General features: G+C 35.6%; 1 protein-coding gene across 4 annotated transcripts in view; it reads left to right on the top strand.

Annotated features, from left to right (window-relative positions):
• The window catches only part of AKAP11 (A-kinase anchoring protein 11), a 92869-nt gene that overhangs the window by 25169 nt on the left and 47380 nt on the right, over positions 1 to 20320 (top strand). For all 4 annotated transcript variants that reach the window (XM_074191731.1, XM_074191733.1, XM_074191729.1 and 1 more), the window contains exon 4: positions 18871 to 18988. In XM_074191731.1, coding sequence (XP_074047832.1) covers positions 18920 to 18988 — 69 coding nt within the window. In that variant the 5' untranslated portion in view covers positions 18871 to 18919. The remainder of the gene's footprint in view (positions 1 to 18870; positions 18989 to 20320) is intronic.

Below are 20320 nucleotides of genomic sequence, written 5' to 3'. Positions count from 1 at the left end.
AAAGTATAAGAAATAACAAAGTTACATAATGAAATAACAGTTTTTGTTTTTTTTCCGAAATTGAAGGTAATGGTCTTTGGTCTTTGTTTAAACTCCACACTTCTTTCTCTGGATACAGATGGTATTCTCCATTGCAGCTAGCCCAAAATTGTCCCTTACTGTTGCACTGATGGAATGAGCAAGTCCATCAAAGTTGTTGATCACCCCCATGTTGCTGTTTTATTTCTCCATGTGAATTTATTTAAGAGTTTTTTTAACTCATTAAAGTAATTTTTTGAATTTTGATTGGTAGGGCACTAAAAAAGTAGTTTAGTTTTGGTAGAATTGTCATTTTTAGTATACTAGCTCTACCTATCCATGAACAGTTTATGTTTTTCTGGTTCTGCTCATCTCACTCAGCATCAGTTCATACAAATCCCTCCAGGCTTCCCTGAATTCCCATCCCTCCTGGTTTCTAATAGAACAATAGTGTTCTATGACACACATATATACTACAGTATGTTAAGGCATTCTCCAATTGAAGGACATTGACTTAATTTCCAATTCTTTGCCACCACAAATGGGGCTGCTATGACAATTTTTCATACAAGTGATGTTTTTACCCTTATTCATCATCTCTTCAGGGTATTGAAGAGGTATTGCTGGATCAAAGGGTATGCACATTTTTGTTGCGCTTTGGGCATAATTCCAGATTGCTCTCCAGAAAGGTTAGATGAGTTCACAATTTCACCAACAGTGTATTAGTGTCCCCGATTTCCTGCATCCTTCCAACATTGACCATTTTCCTTTTCTGGTCATATTGGCCAGTCTGAGAGGTGTGAGGTGATACCTCAGAGATGCTTTAATGTGCTTTTCTCTAATAAGTAGTGATTTAGAGCAGTTTTTCATGTGACCATGACTATGGATCACTTTGATTTCCTCATCTGTAAATTGCCTTTGCATATCCTTTGACCATTTGTTGCTTGGGGAATGGCTTGTTTTTTTGAAAATTTGACTTAGTTCTCTGTATATTTTAGAAATGAGTCCTTTGTCAGAAATACTAGTTGTAATAATTGTTTCCCAATTTACTACATTTCTTTTGATCTTAGTTGCAGTGGTTTTTGTCTATGCAAAAGCTTTTTAATTTAATGTAATCATAATTATCTAGTTTGTTTTTAATGATGTTCTCCATCTCTTCCTTGGTCCTAAACTGCTTCCCTTTCCATAGATCTGACAGGTATACTACTCCTTGATCATCTAGTTTGCTTGTAATATTATTTTTTATATTTAAATCCTGTAATCATTATGATCTTATCTTGGTATGGGGTGTGAGGTGTTGGTCTAATCCAAGTTTCTTCCATACTAACTTCCAATTTTCCCTATAGTTTTTTTATTGAAGAGAGAGTTTTTATCCTAATAGCTGGACTCTTTAGGTTTATCAAACAGCAGATTACTATAATTATTTCTTGCTGTTGCACCTAGTCTATTCCACTGATTCACTACGCTATATCTTAGCCAATACCAGACAGTTTTGATGACTGATGCTTTATAATATAATTTTAGATCTGGTAAGGCTAAACCATCTTCTTTTGTACTTTTTTTCACTGAATCCTTGGAAATTCTTGACTTTTTATTTCTCCATATGAATTTACTTAGAGTTTTTTCTAACTCATTAAAGTAATTTTTTGAATTTTGATTGGTAGGGCACTAAACAAGTAGTTTAGTTTTGGTAGAATTGTCATTTTTAGTATACTAGCTCTACCTATCCATGAACAGTTGATGTTTGCCCAATTATTTAAATCTGATTTTATTTGTGTGAAAAATGTTTTGTGCTTTTTTTCAAAAAGTTTTTGAGGGGCGGCTAGGTGGCACAGTAGATAGAGTACTGGTCCTGGAGTCAGGAGTACCTAAGTTCAAATCCAGACTCAGACACTTAATAATTACCTAGCTGTGTGGCCTTGGGCAAACCACTTAACTCCATTGTCTTGGCAAAAACCTAAAAAAAAAGAAAAGGTTTTTGAGTCTGCCTTGGCAGGTAGACTTCCTGGTATTTTAAATTGTCTGAGGTTACTTTGAATGGGATTTGACTTTCTAGCTCTTTCTGCTGTATCTTACTAGTCACATATATAGAAATGTTTAAGATTTATGAGGGTTTATTTTATATCCTGCAACTTTGCTAAAGTTGCTAATTATTTCTAGTAGTGTTTTTAGATGATTTTTTTTGATTCTCTAGGTATACCATAATGTCATCTGCAAAGAGTGAGAGTTTTGTCTCTTCCTTCCCAATTCTAAATCCTTCAATTTCTTTTTCTTCTCTTATTGCTGAAACTAATGTTTCCAATACAATATTGAATAGTAGTGATGATAATGGGCATCCTTGTTTCACCCCTGATCTTACCGGCAATACCTCTAGCCTTATCACCATTGCATATAAATGCTTGATGATGATTTCAGATAGATATTGCTTATTATTCTGAGGAACAACCCATTTATTCCTACACACTCTAGTGTTTTTAGTACCAATGGGTGCTGTATTTTGTCAAAAGCTTTTCCAGCATCTATTGATATAATCATATGATTTTTGATAGGTTTGTTATTGATATAATTAATTATATTAACAGTTTTCCTAATATTGAACCAACCCTGCAATCTTGGGATAAATTGTACTTGATCATAATGTATTATTCTAGTGATAACTTGTTGTAATCATTTTGCTAAGATTTTATTTAAGATTTTTGCAACTATATTCATCAGGGAGATAGGTCTATAATTTTCTTCCTCTGTTTTAACTCTTACTACTTTAGGTATCAGCACCATATTGGTGTCAGAATTAGGCAGAGTTCCGTCTTCACCTATTTTTCCAAAGAGTTTATATAGAATTGGAACCAATTGTCCCTTAAATGTTTGAGAGAATTCACTTGTGAATCCATCTGGCCCTGGAGATTTTTTTCTTAGGGAGTTCAATAACGGCTTGTTGAATTTCTTTTTCTGATATAGTGTTGTTTAGGTTTTTAATTTCCTCTTCACTTAACCTGGGCAACTTATATTTTTGTAGATATTCTTCCATTTCATTTAGATTGTCAAATTTATTGGCATAGAGTTGGGCAAAATAATTCTGGATTCTTACTTTAATTTCCTCCTCATTAGTGGTTAGTTCACCTTTTTTGTTTATGATACTAGCAATTTGGTTTTCTTTCTTTTTTTTAAAATCAAATTGACCAGAGGCTTATCAATTTTATTGGGTTTTTCATAAAACCAACTCTTGGCTTTATATATATATAATTTCAATTGTTTTCTTGCTTTGGATGTTATTCATTTCTCCTTTAATTTTTAGAATTTCTAATTTGGTATTTAATTGGGGATTTTAATTTGTTCTTTCTCTAATTTTTTTAGTTGAATTGATTTCCTCTTTCTCTAATTTATTTATGTAAGCATTTAAAGATTATAATATATTCCCTGACAACTGCCTTGAGTGTGTCCCATAGGTCTTGGTATGTTGTTTCATTATTGTCATTATCCAGGATGAAATAATTAATTCTTTCTATAATTTATTGTTTGATTCACTCATTTTCTAAAATGAGATTATTTAATTTCCAATTAGTTTTGGGTCTATATCTCCCTGGCCATTATTGCATATGCTTTTTTTATTGTTTTATAATCTGAGAAAGATGTATTCACTATTTCTGCCTTTCTGTAGTTGGTCATTAGGTTTTTATGCCTTAGTACATGGTCAGTTTTTGTGTAAGTGTACTGCAGGAAAAAAAAAATATATTCCTTTCGATCCCCATTCAATTTCCTCCATAAGTCTATCATATCTAGGTTTTCTAACAATCTGTTTACCTCTTTAACTTCTTATTTGTTTATTTTATGATTAGATTTATGTAAATCTGAGAGTGGGAGGTTAAGGTCTCCCACTAGTAGAGTTTTGCTGTCTGTGTCTTCCTGTAGCTCTTTCAACTTCTCTAAGAATTTGGATGCTGTTGCATTGGGCGCATACATATTTAGTATTGAAATTACTTTATTGTCTATGGTACCTTTTAGGAGGATATAGTTTCCTTCCTTATCTCTTTTAACACTATCTATTTTTGCAGCTGCTTTATCTGAAATAAGGATTGCTACCCCTACTTTTTTCATTTCAGCTGAAGCAAAATATATTTTGCTCCAACCTTTTACCTTTACTCTATATGTATCTCTCTGCTTCAAATGAGTTTCTTGTAAGCAGCATATTGTAGGACTTTGGTTTTTAATCTAGTCTGCTATCTTACCTCTGTATTTTCCCCCTTTCTTCCCTTTATCCTTCTTTCCCAGTATTTTATTTCTGAATACCACCACCTTCAGTGTATTTGGCCTCCTATATCAACCCACCTTCCCTTTCTTTCCCCTTTCCCTTTTCCCCTTCCTCCTTCCTTTTCTTCTGTTAGTTCCCCTTTTTCTCCCCTTCCCTGTCCCCCTTCCCATCCCCTCCCTCCCCTTTTCCCCTTTTAATACTTGAAAGGTACGATAAGTTTCTTAACTGAACTGATATGTAACTTTAAGCCAAGTCTGATGAGAAGAGGATTCTGGTGGTTCTGATCTCCTTTCTTCCCCTCTATTGCAATAGGTCTTTCATACCTCCCAAGGTAATGTGATTTACCCCATTCATTCTCCTCCTTCCTCCTTTCTTGTTACTGCCCCCCCCCTTTTAAGTAGGAATTGTTTTTAAATCATTTTATCTGAGATACAGAAAAGTTTTGAGTGTCCATCACTTCTGGCTAAGTATATTCTCCCTAATAGAGTTACAGTTCTCAAGAGTTATGAGACTCTTTCTCCCAAGTGGGGATATAGCCAGTTTCATCTTATTGGATAGCAGTTCTTTTTTTCTTTACTCTCCTCCCACCCTTTTTTTAACTTTTTTTTATGTCTCTTGAGCCTCCTTTTTGATGTCCAGATTTTCTGTTTACCTCTGGTATTTTCATCAGGAAATGATGGAAGTCTCCCGTTTCTTTAAATGTTCATCTTTTCCCTTGGAAGAGAAGGCTCAGTCTTGCCAGATAGTGGATTTTTGACTGCATTCCAAGCTCCCTTGCTCTTTGGAATATCTCATTCCAGGCCCTTTGAACCTTTAATGTTGATTCAGCCAGGTTCTGTGGCTCCTTGATATTTAAATTGTTTCTTTCTGGCTGCTTGCTGGATTTTCTCTTTTATTTGATGGTTCTGGAATTTGGCCACAATATATTCCTTCATTTTTGGATCCCTTTCCAGAGGGGATCGAGGTATTCTTTCAATAACTATTTGCCCTCTGGTTCCATTGATATTGGGGCAATTTTCCAGCACTAAATCCTGTAATATTAAGTCCAGGCTTTTTTCTCTTCAGTGTTTTCAGAAAGTCCTATAATTCTCAGGTTGTCCCTTCTCGATTGGTTTTTTTAGGTCATTGGTTTTGCTGATGAGGTATTTTACATTTTCTTCTATTTTTTATGATCTTTTGGTTTTGTTTAACAGTCTTGTTGTCCCATGAAGTCATTAGTTTCCACAGATTCCATTCTTCTGTTTAGAGAAGAATGTTCTTCACTTACCTTTTGCAACTCCTTTTCCAATCGGTCAGTTCTGTTTTTGAAGGAGTTTTCCATTTGTCCAAGTGTAGTTTTGAGAGAATTACTTGCTTTTTGCATTTGCCCAATTGAGAATTTGAGAGAATTGTTTTCTTTTTTGCATTTGCCCAAACAAGATCTGAGAGAATTATTCTCATTTTGTGTTATTTGTCTAGTTGTATTTTCCAAGGATTTGTTTTCTTGTTGTGAGATGTTAATTTTTCTCTTGCAGCATGTTAATTTTCTCTTGAGTTTCTTTTCCCAACTTTTCCAATTGATTTTTAAACTCCTTCCTGATTTCTTCCAGGAAGTCTTTCTGGGCTGGAGACCAATTCATATTCTCCTCAGAAATGCTAGTTCTCTTCTCTCTAGGTTAGAATCTTGCTCTGCTAAGTATTTCTCCATGTGTCCCCCTTTGGCTGGTTTATCTTCATTTTCCTAAGATCGTATGTTGTGTATGTATGTGTGTGTGTGTGTTTGTGTGTGTGTGTTTGGAGGGACTGGCTCTCAGAGGTTTGCTTTTGAACACCCTGGAGGCTTTGTTCACTTGGTTTAGTAATTCCAAGGGCTGGCCAGTAGGGGGTGCTGTTGCTTTCTCTGGAGTAATTGAAGCCCTCTCCCATTCCTGGAGGGAGTGGGGGGAGGGGAGGAGGAAGTGAAGGGCAGCAGGGTTTGAGTTGACCTTGAACAATGTGCTAGAAGCCAATCTTCCTTTCAGCTGAGTGCACTCTGTGGTCCACACCTGTGTCTGAGGGGGGTGGGGGTGCAGCTTCAGTTTGTTCCTGGAAGGATGCTTTGCTAACAGTATGGAGCTAAGGTCTGACACCAAGCTGGAAGATTTCCAGGCTTGCAGACCTCCCCTCCCTCTGGCCAAAGACTCTGTGGCTAAAGTTGGTTCTGGACCTGCCTCTCACCAAAGTCTGTCTGGCTAATGCATGTCCGCTCTCTTCCTCCCTGCTCCTGTCCCTGTGCTGACACTCTGGGCTCTGCTCCCAGTTCACCCTGGGTCCCCTGAGACAGACCTTGTTGGTAGGTGTTCTTCTCCTAGCTTCTTTTACTGGGTTTTGTTGATTTGAGTTTCCATTAAGAAGTTTCTTTCATATTATTTTTGAGGGAACACTAGGTCCGCCATCTTGCTCACTGTTACCTTTGTCAGATTTCTGCTTTCACTCCTGTCATCTTGTGTATCAGAAAGAAATCTCTTACTTGTTTCTCTGATGTCATTGTTTTTTGCTTTTGCTTTCCTTGTCTACTATATTTAATTCCTTCTGTGTTTTTGATGTTTGGGGTGTCTGGAAGCAAATGGTCTCTGTGGTCCTGGTTTCCTGTTGATTTATCCATTTATGATCAAGGTTTTTAAATTTTCTTCTTCCTGATATCTTTTCCTTTCTCCATTCTCTTTTCCATTTATTTCACTTTCTGACTTCTCTGATTGTGATTTCCTTGGGGGCTAGATCTCAGAGCATTTCGACCTTCCCTGAATGCTAGGCTCACCAGCCTAGTCTCTGCCCCAGTTGACTTGAGTAATCAGAATTGATGCCAGATGGATGCTGTAGTCTTTCCCTCTGGCTTTGTTGGAGTGCTCCATAGCCTTGCCAGATACACATACAGTTTCTTGTTCTGTCCTGCTTTCTCTGAATCTATTTCATTGACCCAGAACAGATAGGGTTACAGCAGGAGGTCTACCACAGCACCAACAATTCAGATCTTTGTAGTGTTGAAGCAATGGGATTATGGCCCTTGAAAAACTTTTGCTTTTGAGGAATTCTGGCTATCTGGATATTGCAGAAGCAGGGGCCTCCTGTGTGTGGAAGTTTTGTTGTAAAGACTATGTTTTTGCTTTTTGTAAGGCAGTGGGTTTAAGTAACTTGCCCAGGGTCACACAGCTAAGGTAATTATTAAGTGTCTGAGGCTGGATTTGAACTCGGGTCCTCCTGATTCCAGAGCCAGTGCTCTATCCACAGTGCCACCTAGTTGCCCTTGTAAGACTATGTTGTGTGAGTCCTTGGGTCTGCTAGTGTAATTTCACTGCCCAGTTGCATGGAAAGTGAGGAAAGGGGGCCTTGTGATTATAGGGTCTGTGAGCATTAGTTTGTGGTTGGAGGTTTTGTTTTTTGACTTCCTTTTGGATTCTGGGTGCCCTAGACCAAGGAGACAGATTAAGTTGCCTTATCTTTGGCACTTAATTTCTGTTTTGGGGTTTTAGAGATTGTGAGAATCAGAGAAAATATCTCATCCTATACCATGATGCTTACATGTTGGAACTCTTTTTTTTAATTTTAATTTTTAATTTTTTTTTACCCTAGCTACATGCAAAAACAAGTTTAAACATTTACTTTCAAAACCTGGAGTTTCAAATTCTCTCCCTTCCTCCCCCCCCCCAATTCCTCCATTGAGAAAGCAAGTTACCTGTTGGTTAAAAATGTATAGACATAAAACACACTATTACTATAGTCATGTTGTAAAAGTTAATATAATCCCCCCCCCCCCAAAGAAAGAGAAACCTCAAGAAAAATAACATGAGAACAAAAAAAGTGTGCTTCAGTCTGTATTCAGACACAATCAGCTCTTTCTTTGGGATGGATAACATTCTTTACCATAAGACCAGTAGAGAAATTGCTTCAGTATTTTTTCCCCATAGTTGCTATTGCTAGATGTATTTTACTTCAATCTATTTCTCTGCTCCCATTTACTCTATTCTTTCACCTTGTCCCTTCTCAAAACTGTGTTGTATCTGTTACCCTTTCCCAAGATCTTCCCCCTCTTCTATCACTCCCCTCCCCTCTCTCCCCTTCCCCTTTCTTTCATCCCATTTCTCTCCTGTTTTCCTCTAGGATAAAATATATTTCTATTGTCAATTGAATGTATATGTTATTTTCTCTCTGAACTACTTCTTTTTTTAAAAAAAATATTTTTTTCCAATTATATTCAATAGTAGTTTCTACCTGTCCCTTTTTTTTAGTTTTGAATTTTTCCTCCATCCCCCTTCCCTCCCACCTCCCTGCCACAGAAAGCAGTCTGATAATCTTTACATTGTTTCCATGTTATATACATTGATCAAAATTGAATGTGTTGAGAGAAAAAACATATCCTTGAGGAAAAAATAAAATATTAGAGATAGCAAAATTCTGTAGTACATAAGACAACTTTTTTTTAAAGAAAATGGAAGGTAATAGTCTTTAGTTTTTTTTTTTTTTTTTAGGTTTTTTGCAAGGCAAATGGGGTTAAGTTGCTTGCCCAAGGCCACACAGCTAGGTAATTATTAAGTGTCTGAGACCAGATTTGAACCCAGGTACTCTTGACTCCAAGGCCGGTGCTTTATCCACTATGCCACCTAGCCACCCCTAGTCTTTGTTTTCACTCTACAATTCTTTCTCTGGATACAGGTGGTATTCTCTGAACCACTTTTTTTTCTTTTTTTTTAATGTTTTTGCAGGGCATATGGGGTTAAGTGGCTTGCTCAAGGCCTCACAGCTAGGTAATTATTAAGTGTCTGAGGCTGGATTTGAACTCTGGTACTCCTGACTTCAGGGCCAGTGCTCTATATACTGCGCTACCTAGCCGCCCCCCCTCCCCGTCTGAACCACTTTTGATGAACGTAAAGGCTCACTCATTCCCATTTACTTTCTCTTTCTTTCATTCCATTGCAAAATCTTTTTTCTTGACTTTTTTATGTGAAATAACTTATCCCATTTTTCCTCTCCTTTCTTGCCCATTAACTCCATTTTTATAATATACTTTCAAATTCAACTGCCTTGCGTTCCTTGTCTATATTGCCCTTTCTAAGTGCTCTAATAAATGAGAAAGTTCATATCAGTTATCAGTATCATCTTCCCATGCAGGAATACCCATAGATCAACATCATTAAATCTGTCATGATTTGCCCTTCCTGTCCATCCTCTCTCTATGCTTCACCTGAGTCCCGTTTCATCAGGAAAGTTTAAAAGTCCTCTATTTTGTTGAATATCCATCTTTTCCCCTGAAAGAATATGTTCAGTTTTGCCTGGGTAGCATTGGAAGCATTGCCATATACATGCATCTTCGACCCATCTCTAGGAGCTCATTTCCCAGAGTTGGTATTGGATTTTGAGACAGATCCTTTTGAGTAGTTCTGGGTATAAGAAATAAGAGTAATTTATCTTTTGATTCTTGATCACAATTTGCTCTGGTGCTACTCTTAGGTTTTTTCTAGAATAGATACAGGAGATTTAAACTATCTGTCTGCATTTAGACAACTACCTGGGTTACAAGTCCACCAACATGTATTGGTAAAAGTAAAAGTTTAGTCATAATTACCCAACATAAAGTTTTGATTTGTTTTTATTGTTTTATTCACATTGTTGTCATGTGTATATTGTTTTATTGGTTCTGCTTGTTTCACTTTATGTCAGTTGATACTCATCAGTCTTTCTATGCTCCTTTGTGTTCTTAATATTCATTATTTCTTAGCACAGTAATTTGTTAACCATTATATGTCACTATTTGTTTATTCAGTCTATTTAATTCCCGCATTTTAAGGAGGAAACTGTAGCTCCAAAAGATGAAATAACTTCCCAAGGTCACATGACAGAATTATCAGTTACTTCCTTTGTGACACAGTGAAGATGTAAACCAAGGTCTTCTGATTCCAAACATTCTCTTTCTGAGACAAAGCTAACCTCAAGGTGATTTGTGTGTCACAGACAAAAATGTTAAATTCAGAGTAGGAAGAACAGATTTAGTGAAAAAGACAATAAACTTGATTTTGGACATGTTTTGTTTGAGATAGAGAGGTGCTTCAGACACTTGGAGAGATGAATAAGTCTGGATATTTAGATTTGAGAATCAATCTTCTAGATGATTGAAACCATAGGAATGAATGAGATTGCCAAAGGAGAGTATAGAGATAAAGAAGGCAAAATTTTCAGGATTTACTACCATTAGGCATTAGATTTTAAAAATGACATATTATCTGAATTATGATATTCCAGCTAGTCTAGCAATTACACTGGAATTTATTTTATTTTATTTTATTTTATTTTATTTTATTTTATTTTATTTTTTAGATTTTGCAAGGCAATGGGGTTAAGCGGCTTGCCCAAGGCCACAGAGCTAGGTAATTATTAAGTGTCTGAGGTTGGATTTGAACCCAGGTACTCCTGACTCCAAGGTTGGTGCTCTATCCACTGCGCCATCTAGCCGCACTCAGTGAAATATTTTGAACAGGTCCTGAAGATGGACTTTGATGCAGACAGGAATAATGAATTTTAGGATTTCCAGATTTTTTTTCCATATGGGAATTGTGCTAGGTCAAGAAAGCAGGGTAAAAGAAGTGGAAGAGGGCAGAGTTGATAACGAACAAAAGTGAATGGCCTCACTATTGGTCTCAAAAAGCTCAGCTTTTTCCTATTCCATTTTGAATTTTTCTACTTTACTCTGTTGTAATTCATTCATTTCAGCTGTGTATGACTTGCAGAGCCCTTTTGGGATTTTCTTGGCAAAAATACTGGAGTAGTTTGCCATTTGCTTCTACAGCTCTTGAGGAAATAGAGGCAGACAGGGTCAAGGGACTGACCCAGAGTCACATAGCTGGTAAGCATTTTCAGCTTTAGGAAGATTAGTCTTTCTGTCTCAGGGCACAGCACTCTATCCATTGCCTCACCTACTTTCTTACAGGTTCCCTTTAATTTGCTGTGATAGCTTATGTGTGGCAGCAGAACCTTTATTTACTTTTAGCAAAAATACCTGGTTTTTTTTTCTCAGTTGTATCAGCATTTTAAAAAAAATTTTGTGGAGAGCTGCCAAGTTGATGAAATTGCAGGTTCTTCTCTCCCTTTTTCTGTCACTTCCTCCTTTGTAATAATTTTTCAGTGCATGTGTACTTTTTATTGTTGCTTTCATTGAAATTTCAAGTACCTGGTGTAGGATGATGGTAGAGAAGGTCTGGAGAGTCAGCAGTATAACCTGAAGAGAAATGAAGACAACTGACCTGGGTGTCCTCCTTAAAACTGAGGTTCTGTTTTGAGTAATTATGGATCTCATTTAGGACATTCTGTGCTGTTCCAAGTTTGTTGAAATCAACATAGGTAATAAAGTGAAGAAAATAAAAGAGAGAGAATATTTAAAAAAAACTTTCAAAAACTTAAATATATTCAGGTACTTTAGAAGGCATATTTTCATATAAACTGTTGGATAACTAAGCTTCATTAAACACCCAAGAGTAAAAGGAATCTTCTGAAGACTTTGGAGTACATAATACATACTAGATATATATTGGGGGCAATTAATACTTATTATTCAGTGTGATTGAGTTAGGGTGGTCCTCCTAGACAACTGAAGAGAACAATCATTTTCAAAATTCCCAGTCTTCTTTAGGACATTTCATAATCCTATTCCATAATAACCCATCCTCTGCTTTCATTAGGTCCTTGTTATTACTTGACTGCATCACTGATTAAGATTACTCATCAAACCCAATTGGTTTATCTCAAAAATAAGTATTCCTTGCTTTGGTCAAGCATAGGTTAGTAGCTTTGCAACATCTCTTCTGATCATGGAGCAGATCTCTTCTTCATCTCCTTCCTAATGAGAAAACAGAAACCTAGAAAAAATATATAGTCAATATATTTAACACAAATTCTAATCTTTTATACAAATTCTAATATAATTGACATGAGGCAGTCCTTACAAAACCTTAATTGATCTTCTACTGTATATCATTTAGCCCACTCTAATATGTTGTATATGCACTAAAACTCTCCTAGGTATCCTGTTCTAGTTCTCTGGTAATCTTTATTTTTTTTTTAAGATTTTATTTATTTTGAGTTTTACAATTTTTCCCCTAATCTTACTTCTGATCCCCCCCTCCAGAATGCAATTTGTCAGTTTTTACATTGTTTCCATGGTATACATTGATCCAAATTGAGTGTGATGAGAGAGAAATCATATCCTTAAGGAAGAAAACATAAAGCAAAATCAGACAATAAGATATCAGGTTTTTTTCCCTAAATTTAAGGTAATAGTCCTTGGTCTTTGTTCAAACTCCACAGTTCTTTTGGATACAGATGGTTTCTCCATCACAGACAGTCCCAAATTGTCCCTGATTCTTGCACTGATGGAATGGGCGAGTCCAACAAGGTTGATCATCACTCCCATGTTGCTGTTAGGGTGTACAGTGTTTTTCTGGTTCTGCTCATCTCACTCAGCATTTAGTTCATGGAAATCCCTCCAGGCTTCCCTGAATTCCCATCCCTCCTGGTTTCTAATAGAACAATAGTGTTCCATGATGCATATACTACAGTTTGCTAAGCTGTTCCCCAATTGTAGGACATTTACTTGATTTCCAGTTCTTTGCCACAACAAACAGGGCTGCTATGAATATTTTTGTACAAATAATGTTTTCACCCTTTTCCCTCATCTCTTCAGGGTATAGACCCAGTAGTGGTATTGCTGGATCAAAGGGTATGCATATTTTTGTTGCCCTTTGGACATAGTTTCAAATTTCTCTTCAGAAAGGCTGGATGAGTTCACAGCTCCATCAACAATGTAATATTGTCCCAGATTTTCCACAACCCTTCCAACAATGATCATTATCCTTTCTGGTCATATTGGCCAGTCTTGAGAGGTGTGAGGTGGTACCTCAGAGAGGCTTTAATTTGCATTTCTCTAATAAGTAATGATTTAGAGCAATTTTTCATATGACTATGGATTGCTTTGATCTTGTTTGTAAATTGCCTTTGCGTATCCTTTGACCATTTGTCAATTGGGGAATGGCTTTTATTTTTAAATATGACTCAGTTCTCTGTATATTTTGGAAATGAGTCCTTTGTCAGAAACATTAGTTGTAAAGATTGTTTCCCAGTTTACTACATTTCTTTTGATCTTGGTTAAAGTGGTTTTGTCTGTGCAAAACCTTTTTAATTTAATGTAATCGAAATCATCTAGTTTGTTTTTAATGATGTTTTCCATCTCTTCCTTAGTCATAAACTTCTTCCCTTTCCATAGATCCTTGATCTTCTGATTTGCTTATATAGTATTGTTTTTGATGTCTAAATCCTGTAACCATTTGGATCTTATCTTGGTATAGGGTGTGAGCTGTTGGTCTAATCTAAGTTTCTTCCATACTAACTTCCAATTTTCCCAGCAGTTTTTATCAGAGAGAGTTTTTATCCCAATGGCTGGACTCTTTGGGTTTATCAAACAGCAGATTACTATAATTGTTTCCTACTATTACATCTAACCTATTCCACTGGTCCACTATTCTATTTCTTAGCCAATACCAGACAATTTTGATGACTGATGCTTTATAATATAATTTTAGATCAGGTAGAGCTAAGCCCCCTTCTTTTGTACTTTTTTTCATTAAATCCCTGGAAATTCTTGATTTTTTTTTATTTCTCTATATGAATTTACTTACAACTTTTTCTAACTCATTAATTTTTTGGAATTTTCATTGGTAGGGCACTAAACAGGTAGTTTAGTTTTGGTATAATTGTCATTGTTATTATATTAGCTCTACCTATCCATGAGCAATTGATATTTGCCCAGTTACTTAACTCTGATTTAATTTGTGTGAGAAGTGTTTTATAATTGTTTTCAAAAAAGTTTCTTAGTCTGCCTTGGCAAATAGACTCCCAGGTATTTTATATTGTCTGTGGTTACTTTGAATGAGATTTCTCTTTCTAGTTCTTCCCTCCCCCCCCCCCCCCCCACAGAAAGCACTCTGTCAGTCTTTACTTTGTTTCCATGTTGTACCTTGATCCAAATTGGGTGTGATGAGAGAGAAATCATATCCTTAAAGAGAAGAGAAGTCTAAGAGTAACAAGATCAGACAATAAGCTATCTGTTTTTTTCCTAAATTAAAGGGAATAGTCCTTGCACTTTGTTCAAACTCCACAGCTCCTTATCTGGATACAGATGGTACTCTCCTTTGCAGACAGCCCAAAATTGTTCCCGATTGTTGCACTGATGGAATGAGCAAGTCCTTCAGGGTTGAACATCACTCCCATGTTGCTGTTAGGGTGTACAGTCTTTTTCTGGTTCTGCTCATCTCACTAGCATCAGTTCATGCAAATCCCTCCAGGCTTCCCTGAAATCCCATCCCTCCTGGTTTCTAATAGAACAATAGTGTTCCATGACAGACATATACCACAGTTTGCTAAGCCATTCCCCAATTGAAGGACATTTACTGAATTTCCAATTCTTTGCCACCACAAACAGGGCTGCTATAAATATTTTTGTACAAGTAATGTTTTTACCTTTTTTTCCTCATCTCTTCAGGGTATAGACCCAGTAGTGGTATTGCTGGGTCAAAGGGTATGCTCATTTTTGTTGCCCTTTGGGCATAGTTCCAAATAGCTCTCCAGAAGGGTTGGATGAGTTCACAGCTCCACCAACAGTGTAATAGTGTCCCAGATTTCCCACATCCCTTCCAACAGTGATCATTATCCTTCCTGGTCATACTGGCCAATCTGAGAGGTGTGAGGTGGTACTTCAGAGAACCTTTAATTTGCATTTCTCTAATAATTAATGATTTAGAGCATTTTTTCATATGGCTATGGATTACTTTGATCTCCTCATCTGTAAATTGCCTTTGCATATCCTTTGACCATTTGTCAATTGGGGAATGGCTTTTTGTTTTAAAAATATGACTCAGTTCTCTGTATATTTTAGAAATGAGTCCTTTGTCAGAATCATTACTTGTAGATTGTTTCCCAATTTACTACATTTCTTTTGATCTTGGTTACATTGGTTTTTATCTGTGCAAAAGCTTTTTAATTTAATGTAATCGAAATCATCTAATTGGTTTTTGGTGATGTTCTCCAACTCTTCCTTAGTGATAAACTGTTCCCCTTTCCATAGATCTGACAGGTAGACTATTCCTTGATCTTCTAATTTGCTTATAGTATTGTTTTTTTATGTCTATGTCCTGTAACCTTTTGGATCTTATCTTGGTAAAGGGTGTGAGGTGTTGGTCTAATCTAAGTTTCTTCCATACCAACTTCCAATTACCCCAGCAATTTTTATCAAAGAGGGAGTTTTTATCCCAATGGCCAGACTCTTTGGGTTTATCAAAGAGCAGATTACTATAATCATAAGATATTTCTTCAGTGAGGCTTTTGCTTCTTATTTAATTCACTTTTCTTTATGGGAATTGGGAAGAAAATATATTTTCTGCCATATATATATATATATATATATATATATATATATATATAGTCTACAGAAAACAAAGATAATCCCTTTCCTCAAACATTTTACCTTCTAATGGAGGAAAAACACTTATTGGGTCATAGCCAAGGAGAGGCACTTAAGTATGTATTTGAGGCCATAGATTATTCACTCCTTTGAAGAACAATGGCAAAGCTGATTGGATCATCATTCTTTGTTCTAGAACTGTAGGAAAATAAGATGTATGTGAATGGAAAAGGTGCTTGCTTAGAGGATTGTGAATAATGATTGGAGAAGTCATTGTGGAAAAAGTGGAAGAAGAGTGAATTGAATCCCAAAATAGTACTCTGGATGAGGCAGTCCCTATTCATGAGATTGAGGTCACAGGCTGGAACTTCCTTCAGGACATGGACTTTGGCATTGTGAGGCAAGACAGTTCCAATGATTCTTCTTCATAAGGATGAACAGATTACACATTTGGAGATAATGCAAAATATGAAATCTTTCACCTGTCATTAGGATTTTTTTTCATTTTAAAGACTTCATTTATTTTGAGTTTTGCAATTTTTCCCCTAATCTTGCTTTCCTCACCCAACCCCCCTCATGAGGCAATTTGACAGTCTTTACATTGTTTCCATGGTATACATTGATCCAAATTGAATGTGATGAGAGAGAAATCACATAGGATTATTGTTTCTGAGATAGGGAAAGCTTTTCTAATAATATATTTTAAAATTTTCTATTTTTATTTAAAGCTTTCGTTTTTATGTTACCTGTATTTCCAAATATATCTTCCCCCCCCACTCCACAGCAAGATATTCCTCTGAGAAAATGAAAAAGAAGCTTAGCCAATTCTGCCTGATAGTATGTGTAATATTGCATAGCCATAGCTCTCCTCCTCTGTTGTGAAGGGAAAGGTATGTGTCTTTCTTATTCTTTCTTTGAAGTAAAATTTGGTAGTTATAATTACACAGCATTCAGTTTTGACTCTTCCTGTTTATATTGTCATTTGTATATGTGTTTCCTGGTTTTTTCTTACTTTATTCCTCATTAATTCATATTAGTCTTCTCATACTTTTTGGAATTCTTCATCTTGATCATTTGTAATAGTCCAGTGTTATTCCATATATATTTCATGTTTCATAATATATTGATCCTTTCCCAAATCAGTGGTCATCTATTTTGCCACTCAAAATACTATGATAAATATTTTGGGATATAAAAAAACCTTTATTTTCTAATTTTGACCTCTTTAATGAATATGCTTAATATTCAGTGGACTCTATGGGTATTTTAGACACTTTGTTAACATGTGACCAAATGGTTTCCAGAAAAGCTGGACTAATTGGCATCTCATTCAGCAGTTGTTTTGGGTGCTTGTCTTTCTGTATACCCTCTGTGTATTAAGTGAAACTTTAGCATTGTTTTAATTTGCAGTTGTCTTATTAATGATTTGGAGTATTGTTTCATAAGATTTTGTCGTTCAGTTATTTTAGATGTATTCAACTCATTGTGACACTCTGGGATTTTGTTGGCAAAAATACTGAAGTGATTTGCCATTTCCTTTCCAATTCTCAAAAAACAGATGAGGAAAGTGAGGTAAATAGGGTTATATGACTTGCAAGGGTCACACAATTGGTAAATGTATGAGGTCAAATTTGAATTCATATCTTCCTGACTGCAGACACTCTATTGGTACTCTTCACTGTGCCACTGAACTTCCCTATTTCATATGATAGTATTTTACGATTCTTCTTTCATTAACTGTTTTTAATTAGAAACTTTTTCTGACTTATATTAAGTGTTTAATAATTACTTTACTTGGCTTTTGAATCCTTCCATTATAGAATGACTCTTAATGTTAAATAATTCTTCTTGTTTCCTTTTAATCTTAGTATCAGATCAAGAAAGAGAACTAGTATGATATTGTTCATAGAGTGCAAGTCTTGAGCCAGGAAGACCTTGAGGCAAGTTCTGCATCTGACATATACTAGCTATGTGACCTCTGGCAAATCTTTTAAATGTTTTGTGCTCTAGGTAATTCTCTTAAGACTCAAAATTCTAGAGAAGTGCTAACCTGAATTGGGAGAGAGAATTTCTTATGCCAGTGAAACTTCTTGTCCCCTCCATTAGACTGTTATTATAGATATATATTGCAAAGAGTTTTTTTCCATAATGCCAGTTGGGATAACTACATTTTTATGTAAGTGAAATTATCTTGTAATCTTTTGTGATTGACTCTATCCCTTGCTGGGTTAAGAATTCTTTTAGCCATATCTGTGAAAAGTTGATATTTTTCCTTTTCTGATTTTTTTTTTTTTATTATGTGCCCTTTAAATTTCAGGTCCCAGTAGGTAATAAGATTTAAGATAATTTTTTTTATGATTTTTTTCAAGGCAATGGGGTTATGTGAATTGTCCAAGGTCATACAGCTAAGTAAGTATTATGTTTCTGAGGTCAGATTGGAACTCAGGTCCTTCTGATTCTAGGACTGGTGTTCTCTCCACTGTGCCACCTAAGCTACCCCCAAGTAATAAGATTTTAAAAAAAACTTTTCTTTTTCAAATTCTTCTTATTGAAGTCTGAAACTAAAATACTTTAATACATCTGGTGCTTTAATATAAATAACTTGCTAATTTTATCTACACCTGATTTAAGGTAGAAGTTTCACAACAATCATACCAGAAGATTAATATAGATATTATTTTTCCCTTTTTCACAGATGATGATAATATTAAGTGGCTTTTTCATAGCCATGCACCTAGTAGATTCAAGGGTAGACTATGAGCCTATTTCTCTTCTAACTCCAAGTTCATCCCTCCTTCTTTTTGGATGTGGCCTCTTCTTAAACCAGTCAGTACCTTTCAGATTAGGGTAATTGCATGGCAAAGGGGATAGAGCACCATGTGAAGAGTTGGCAAGACCTGAGATCAAATCCAAGTTCACACTTGAGTATCTTTGTAAAAAAAATAAACTGGAAATGGTTATGAAGAGTTGGACATGGCTGAGAAACAATGAAACAACAATCTTCCAAATTGGCACACTGAATTAATTTTAAAAATATAGGTTGCTGATTTTTTTAGTGAATTCTATTAATTAATATAATATCATTATTTGGTTTTCTTATGTCAGGATAAGGGACCTCTTTTAATGTGTCTTTTTTTTTTCTTAGGTGTTTCTGGAGTAATTCTTCATTGAATTATTACAAGCTACCTAAAGCTATGGATACTTATCAGACTCTTAAAAGCAGTAAAATGAAGACAGTGAAGACCACAGTATCTGTCAAAAAAGTAAGTGCTTGATTATCTTATTTGTTAAATTTATAATCTTCTGCAGTCAGAAAAGTTCCTAGACATCAAACCTTTTCAAAAATTTCACAGTTGATCTAATGATTGTGACTTCATATAACCATATAACTAGAGTTAAGCTAGAAGCTGGAGCTGAAATTCAGGTTTCTTGATTTTTAATTATTGGTGTATTTTCCCTTACATCATACAGGTAAAACTTTTGACTAGTTTTTGAACAAATTCTTTGTAATTCAAAGAATTTATAATTTCACATTACTATTGTGTTTTGGTGTCAGTAGGGCCAGAATTATAAAGTAACAGATAACTTTATTAAAGTTATAATCAACCTTTTATTTTCTTCATGAATAGGGGGAAAGGTGGAAATACAAAGGATATTCAAAACAGTGAACTTTGTTGTTGGTAGATTTTTTTTAAAAAGATTTTAATTCTTTCTTCTTTGTTTTCTTTGTTGCTTCATGAAAATTAAGACCATTAGCTGTTATTTTTATGATACCCTCTCATGCATAATTTATAGATAAGGAATCTTAGGTTTGGAGATGGCAAGTGACAGAACTGGATAAAGAGACTCACACCTTCTGATTACAAATCTAGTTAGCTCACTAAACCAAAACTGTTTCTAATAATAGCTTGCCATTTCTGAAGTTCTTTAGACTACATTAGGGTCATTGTGAATCGGGGAATGTCTGTCCCAAGCATAAAAAACTTTCCTCCAGCCAAATGGGCAGAAGAGAATAATTTGTTCCACCATCCAAGAAGGCAGCTGAAGCAGGCACTGTGGAAAGCTTAGAGCTTGGTTAGACAACAAAGATGCCAACATCATCCACTGCATCCCAGGCCAAAGCGAGTTGTCTTAAATTTTGTCTTGCATTGGACTATGATGACTGGGAAAAAAAAATTAAACTGATAGCTTGTACAACTTTTCCTCACTTAAATCTAATTTATATTCAAGTCAGATATCACCCTGTGATGTCATTGGTACTCTTTGAAGGCTGAACAACAACAAAGTTCTTTATAAAAGTTGTTATTCAGTCATACATACATTTTCTCTATCCTTAAAGAATTTTTCTAGCTGTGATCCGATTTTTGTTTCTTTTAATGCAAGCTTTTAGAATCTTTGATCTGTTAAAATTGTTTATATTTTCAGTCTTCCTGTTCTTAACAAATGTCTTAAGTGAGAGCTAGGCCTGAAATCAGGAAGACCTGCTTCTTCTGTTCTGTTCTGTTACAAACTGTTTATGTATGTCTCTTATGAAAGTCTCTTTCATTTCATTCTAGAAGCAGTTAGGTGTAGTTGATAGCTGTTTTTGGAGTCAG

The sequence above is a fragment of the Macrotis lagotis genome, chromosome 6, assembly GCF_037893015.1.
Source record: "Macrotis lagotis isolate mMagLag1 chromosome 6, bilby.v1.9.chrom.fasta, whole genome shotgun sequence".
Classification (NCBI taxonomy): Eukaryota; Metazoa; Chordata; class Mammalia; order Peramelemorphia; family Peramelidae; genus Macrotis; species Macrotis lagotis.
Note: the sequence above shows the minus strand (reverse complement) of the source record. Positions and strands in the feature narration are given on the sequence as shown.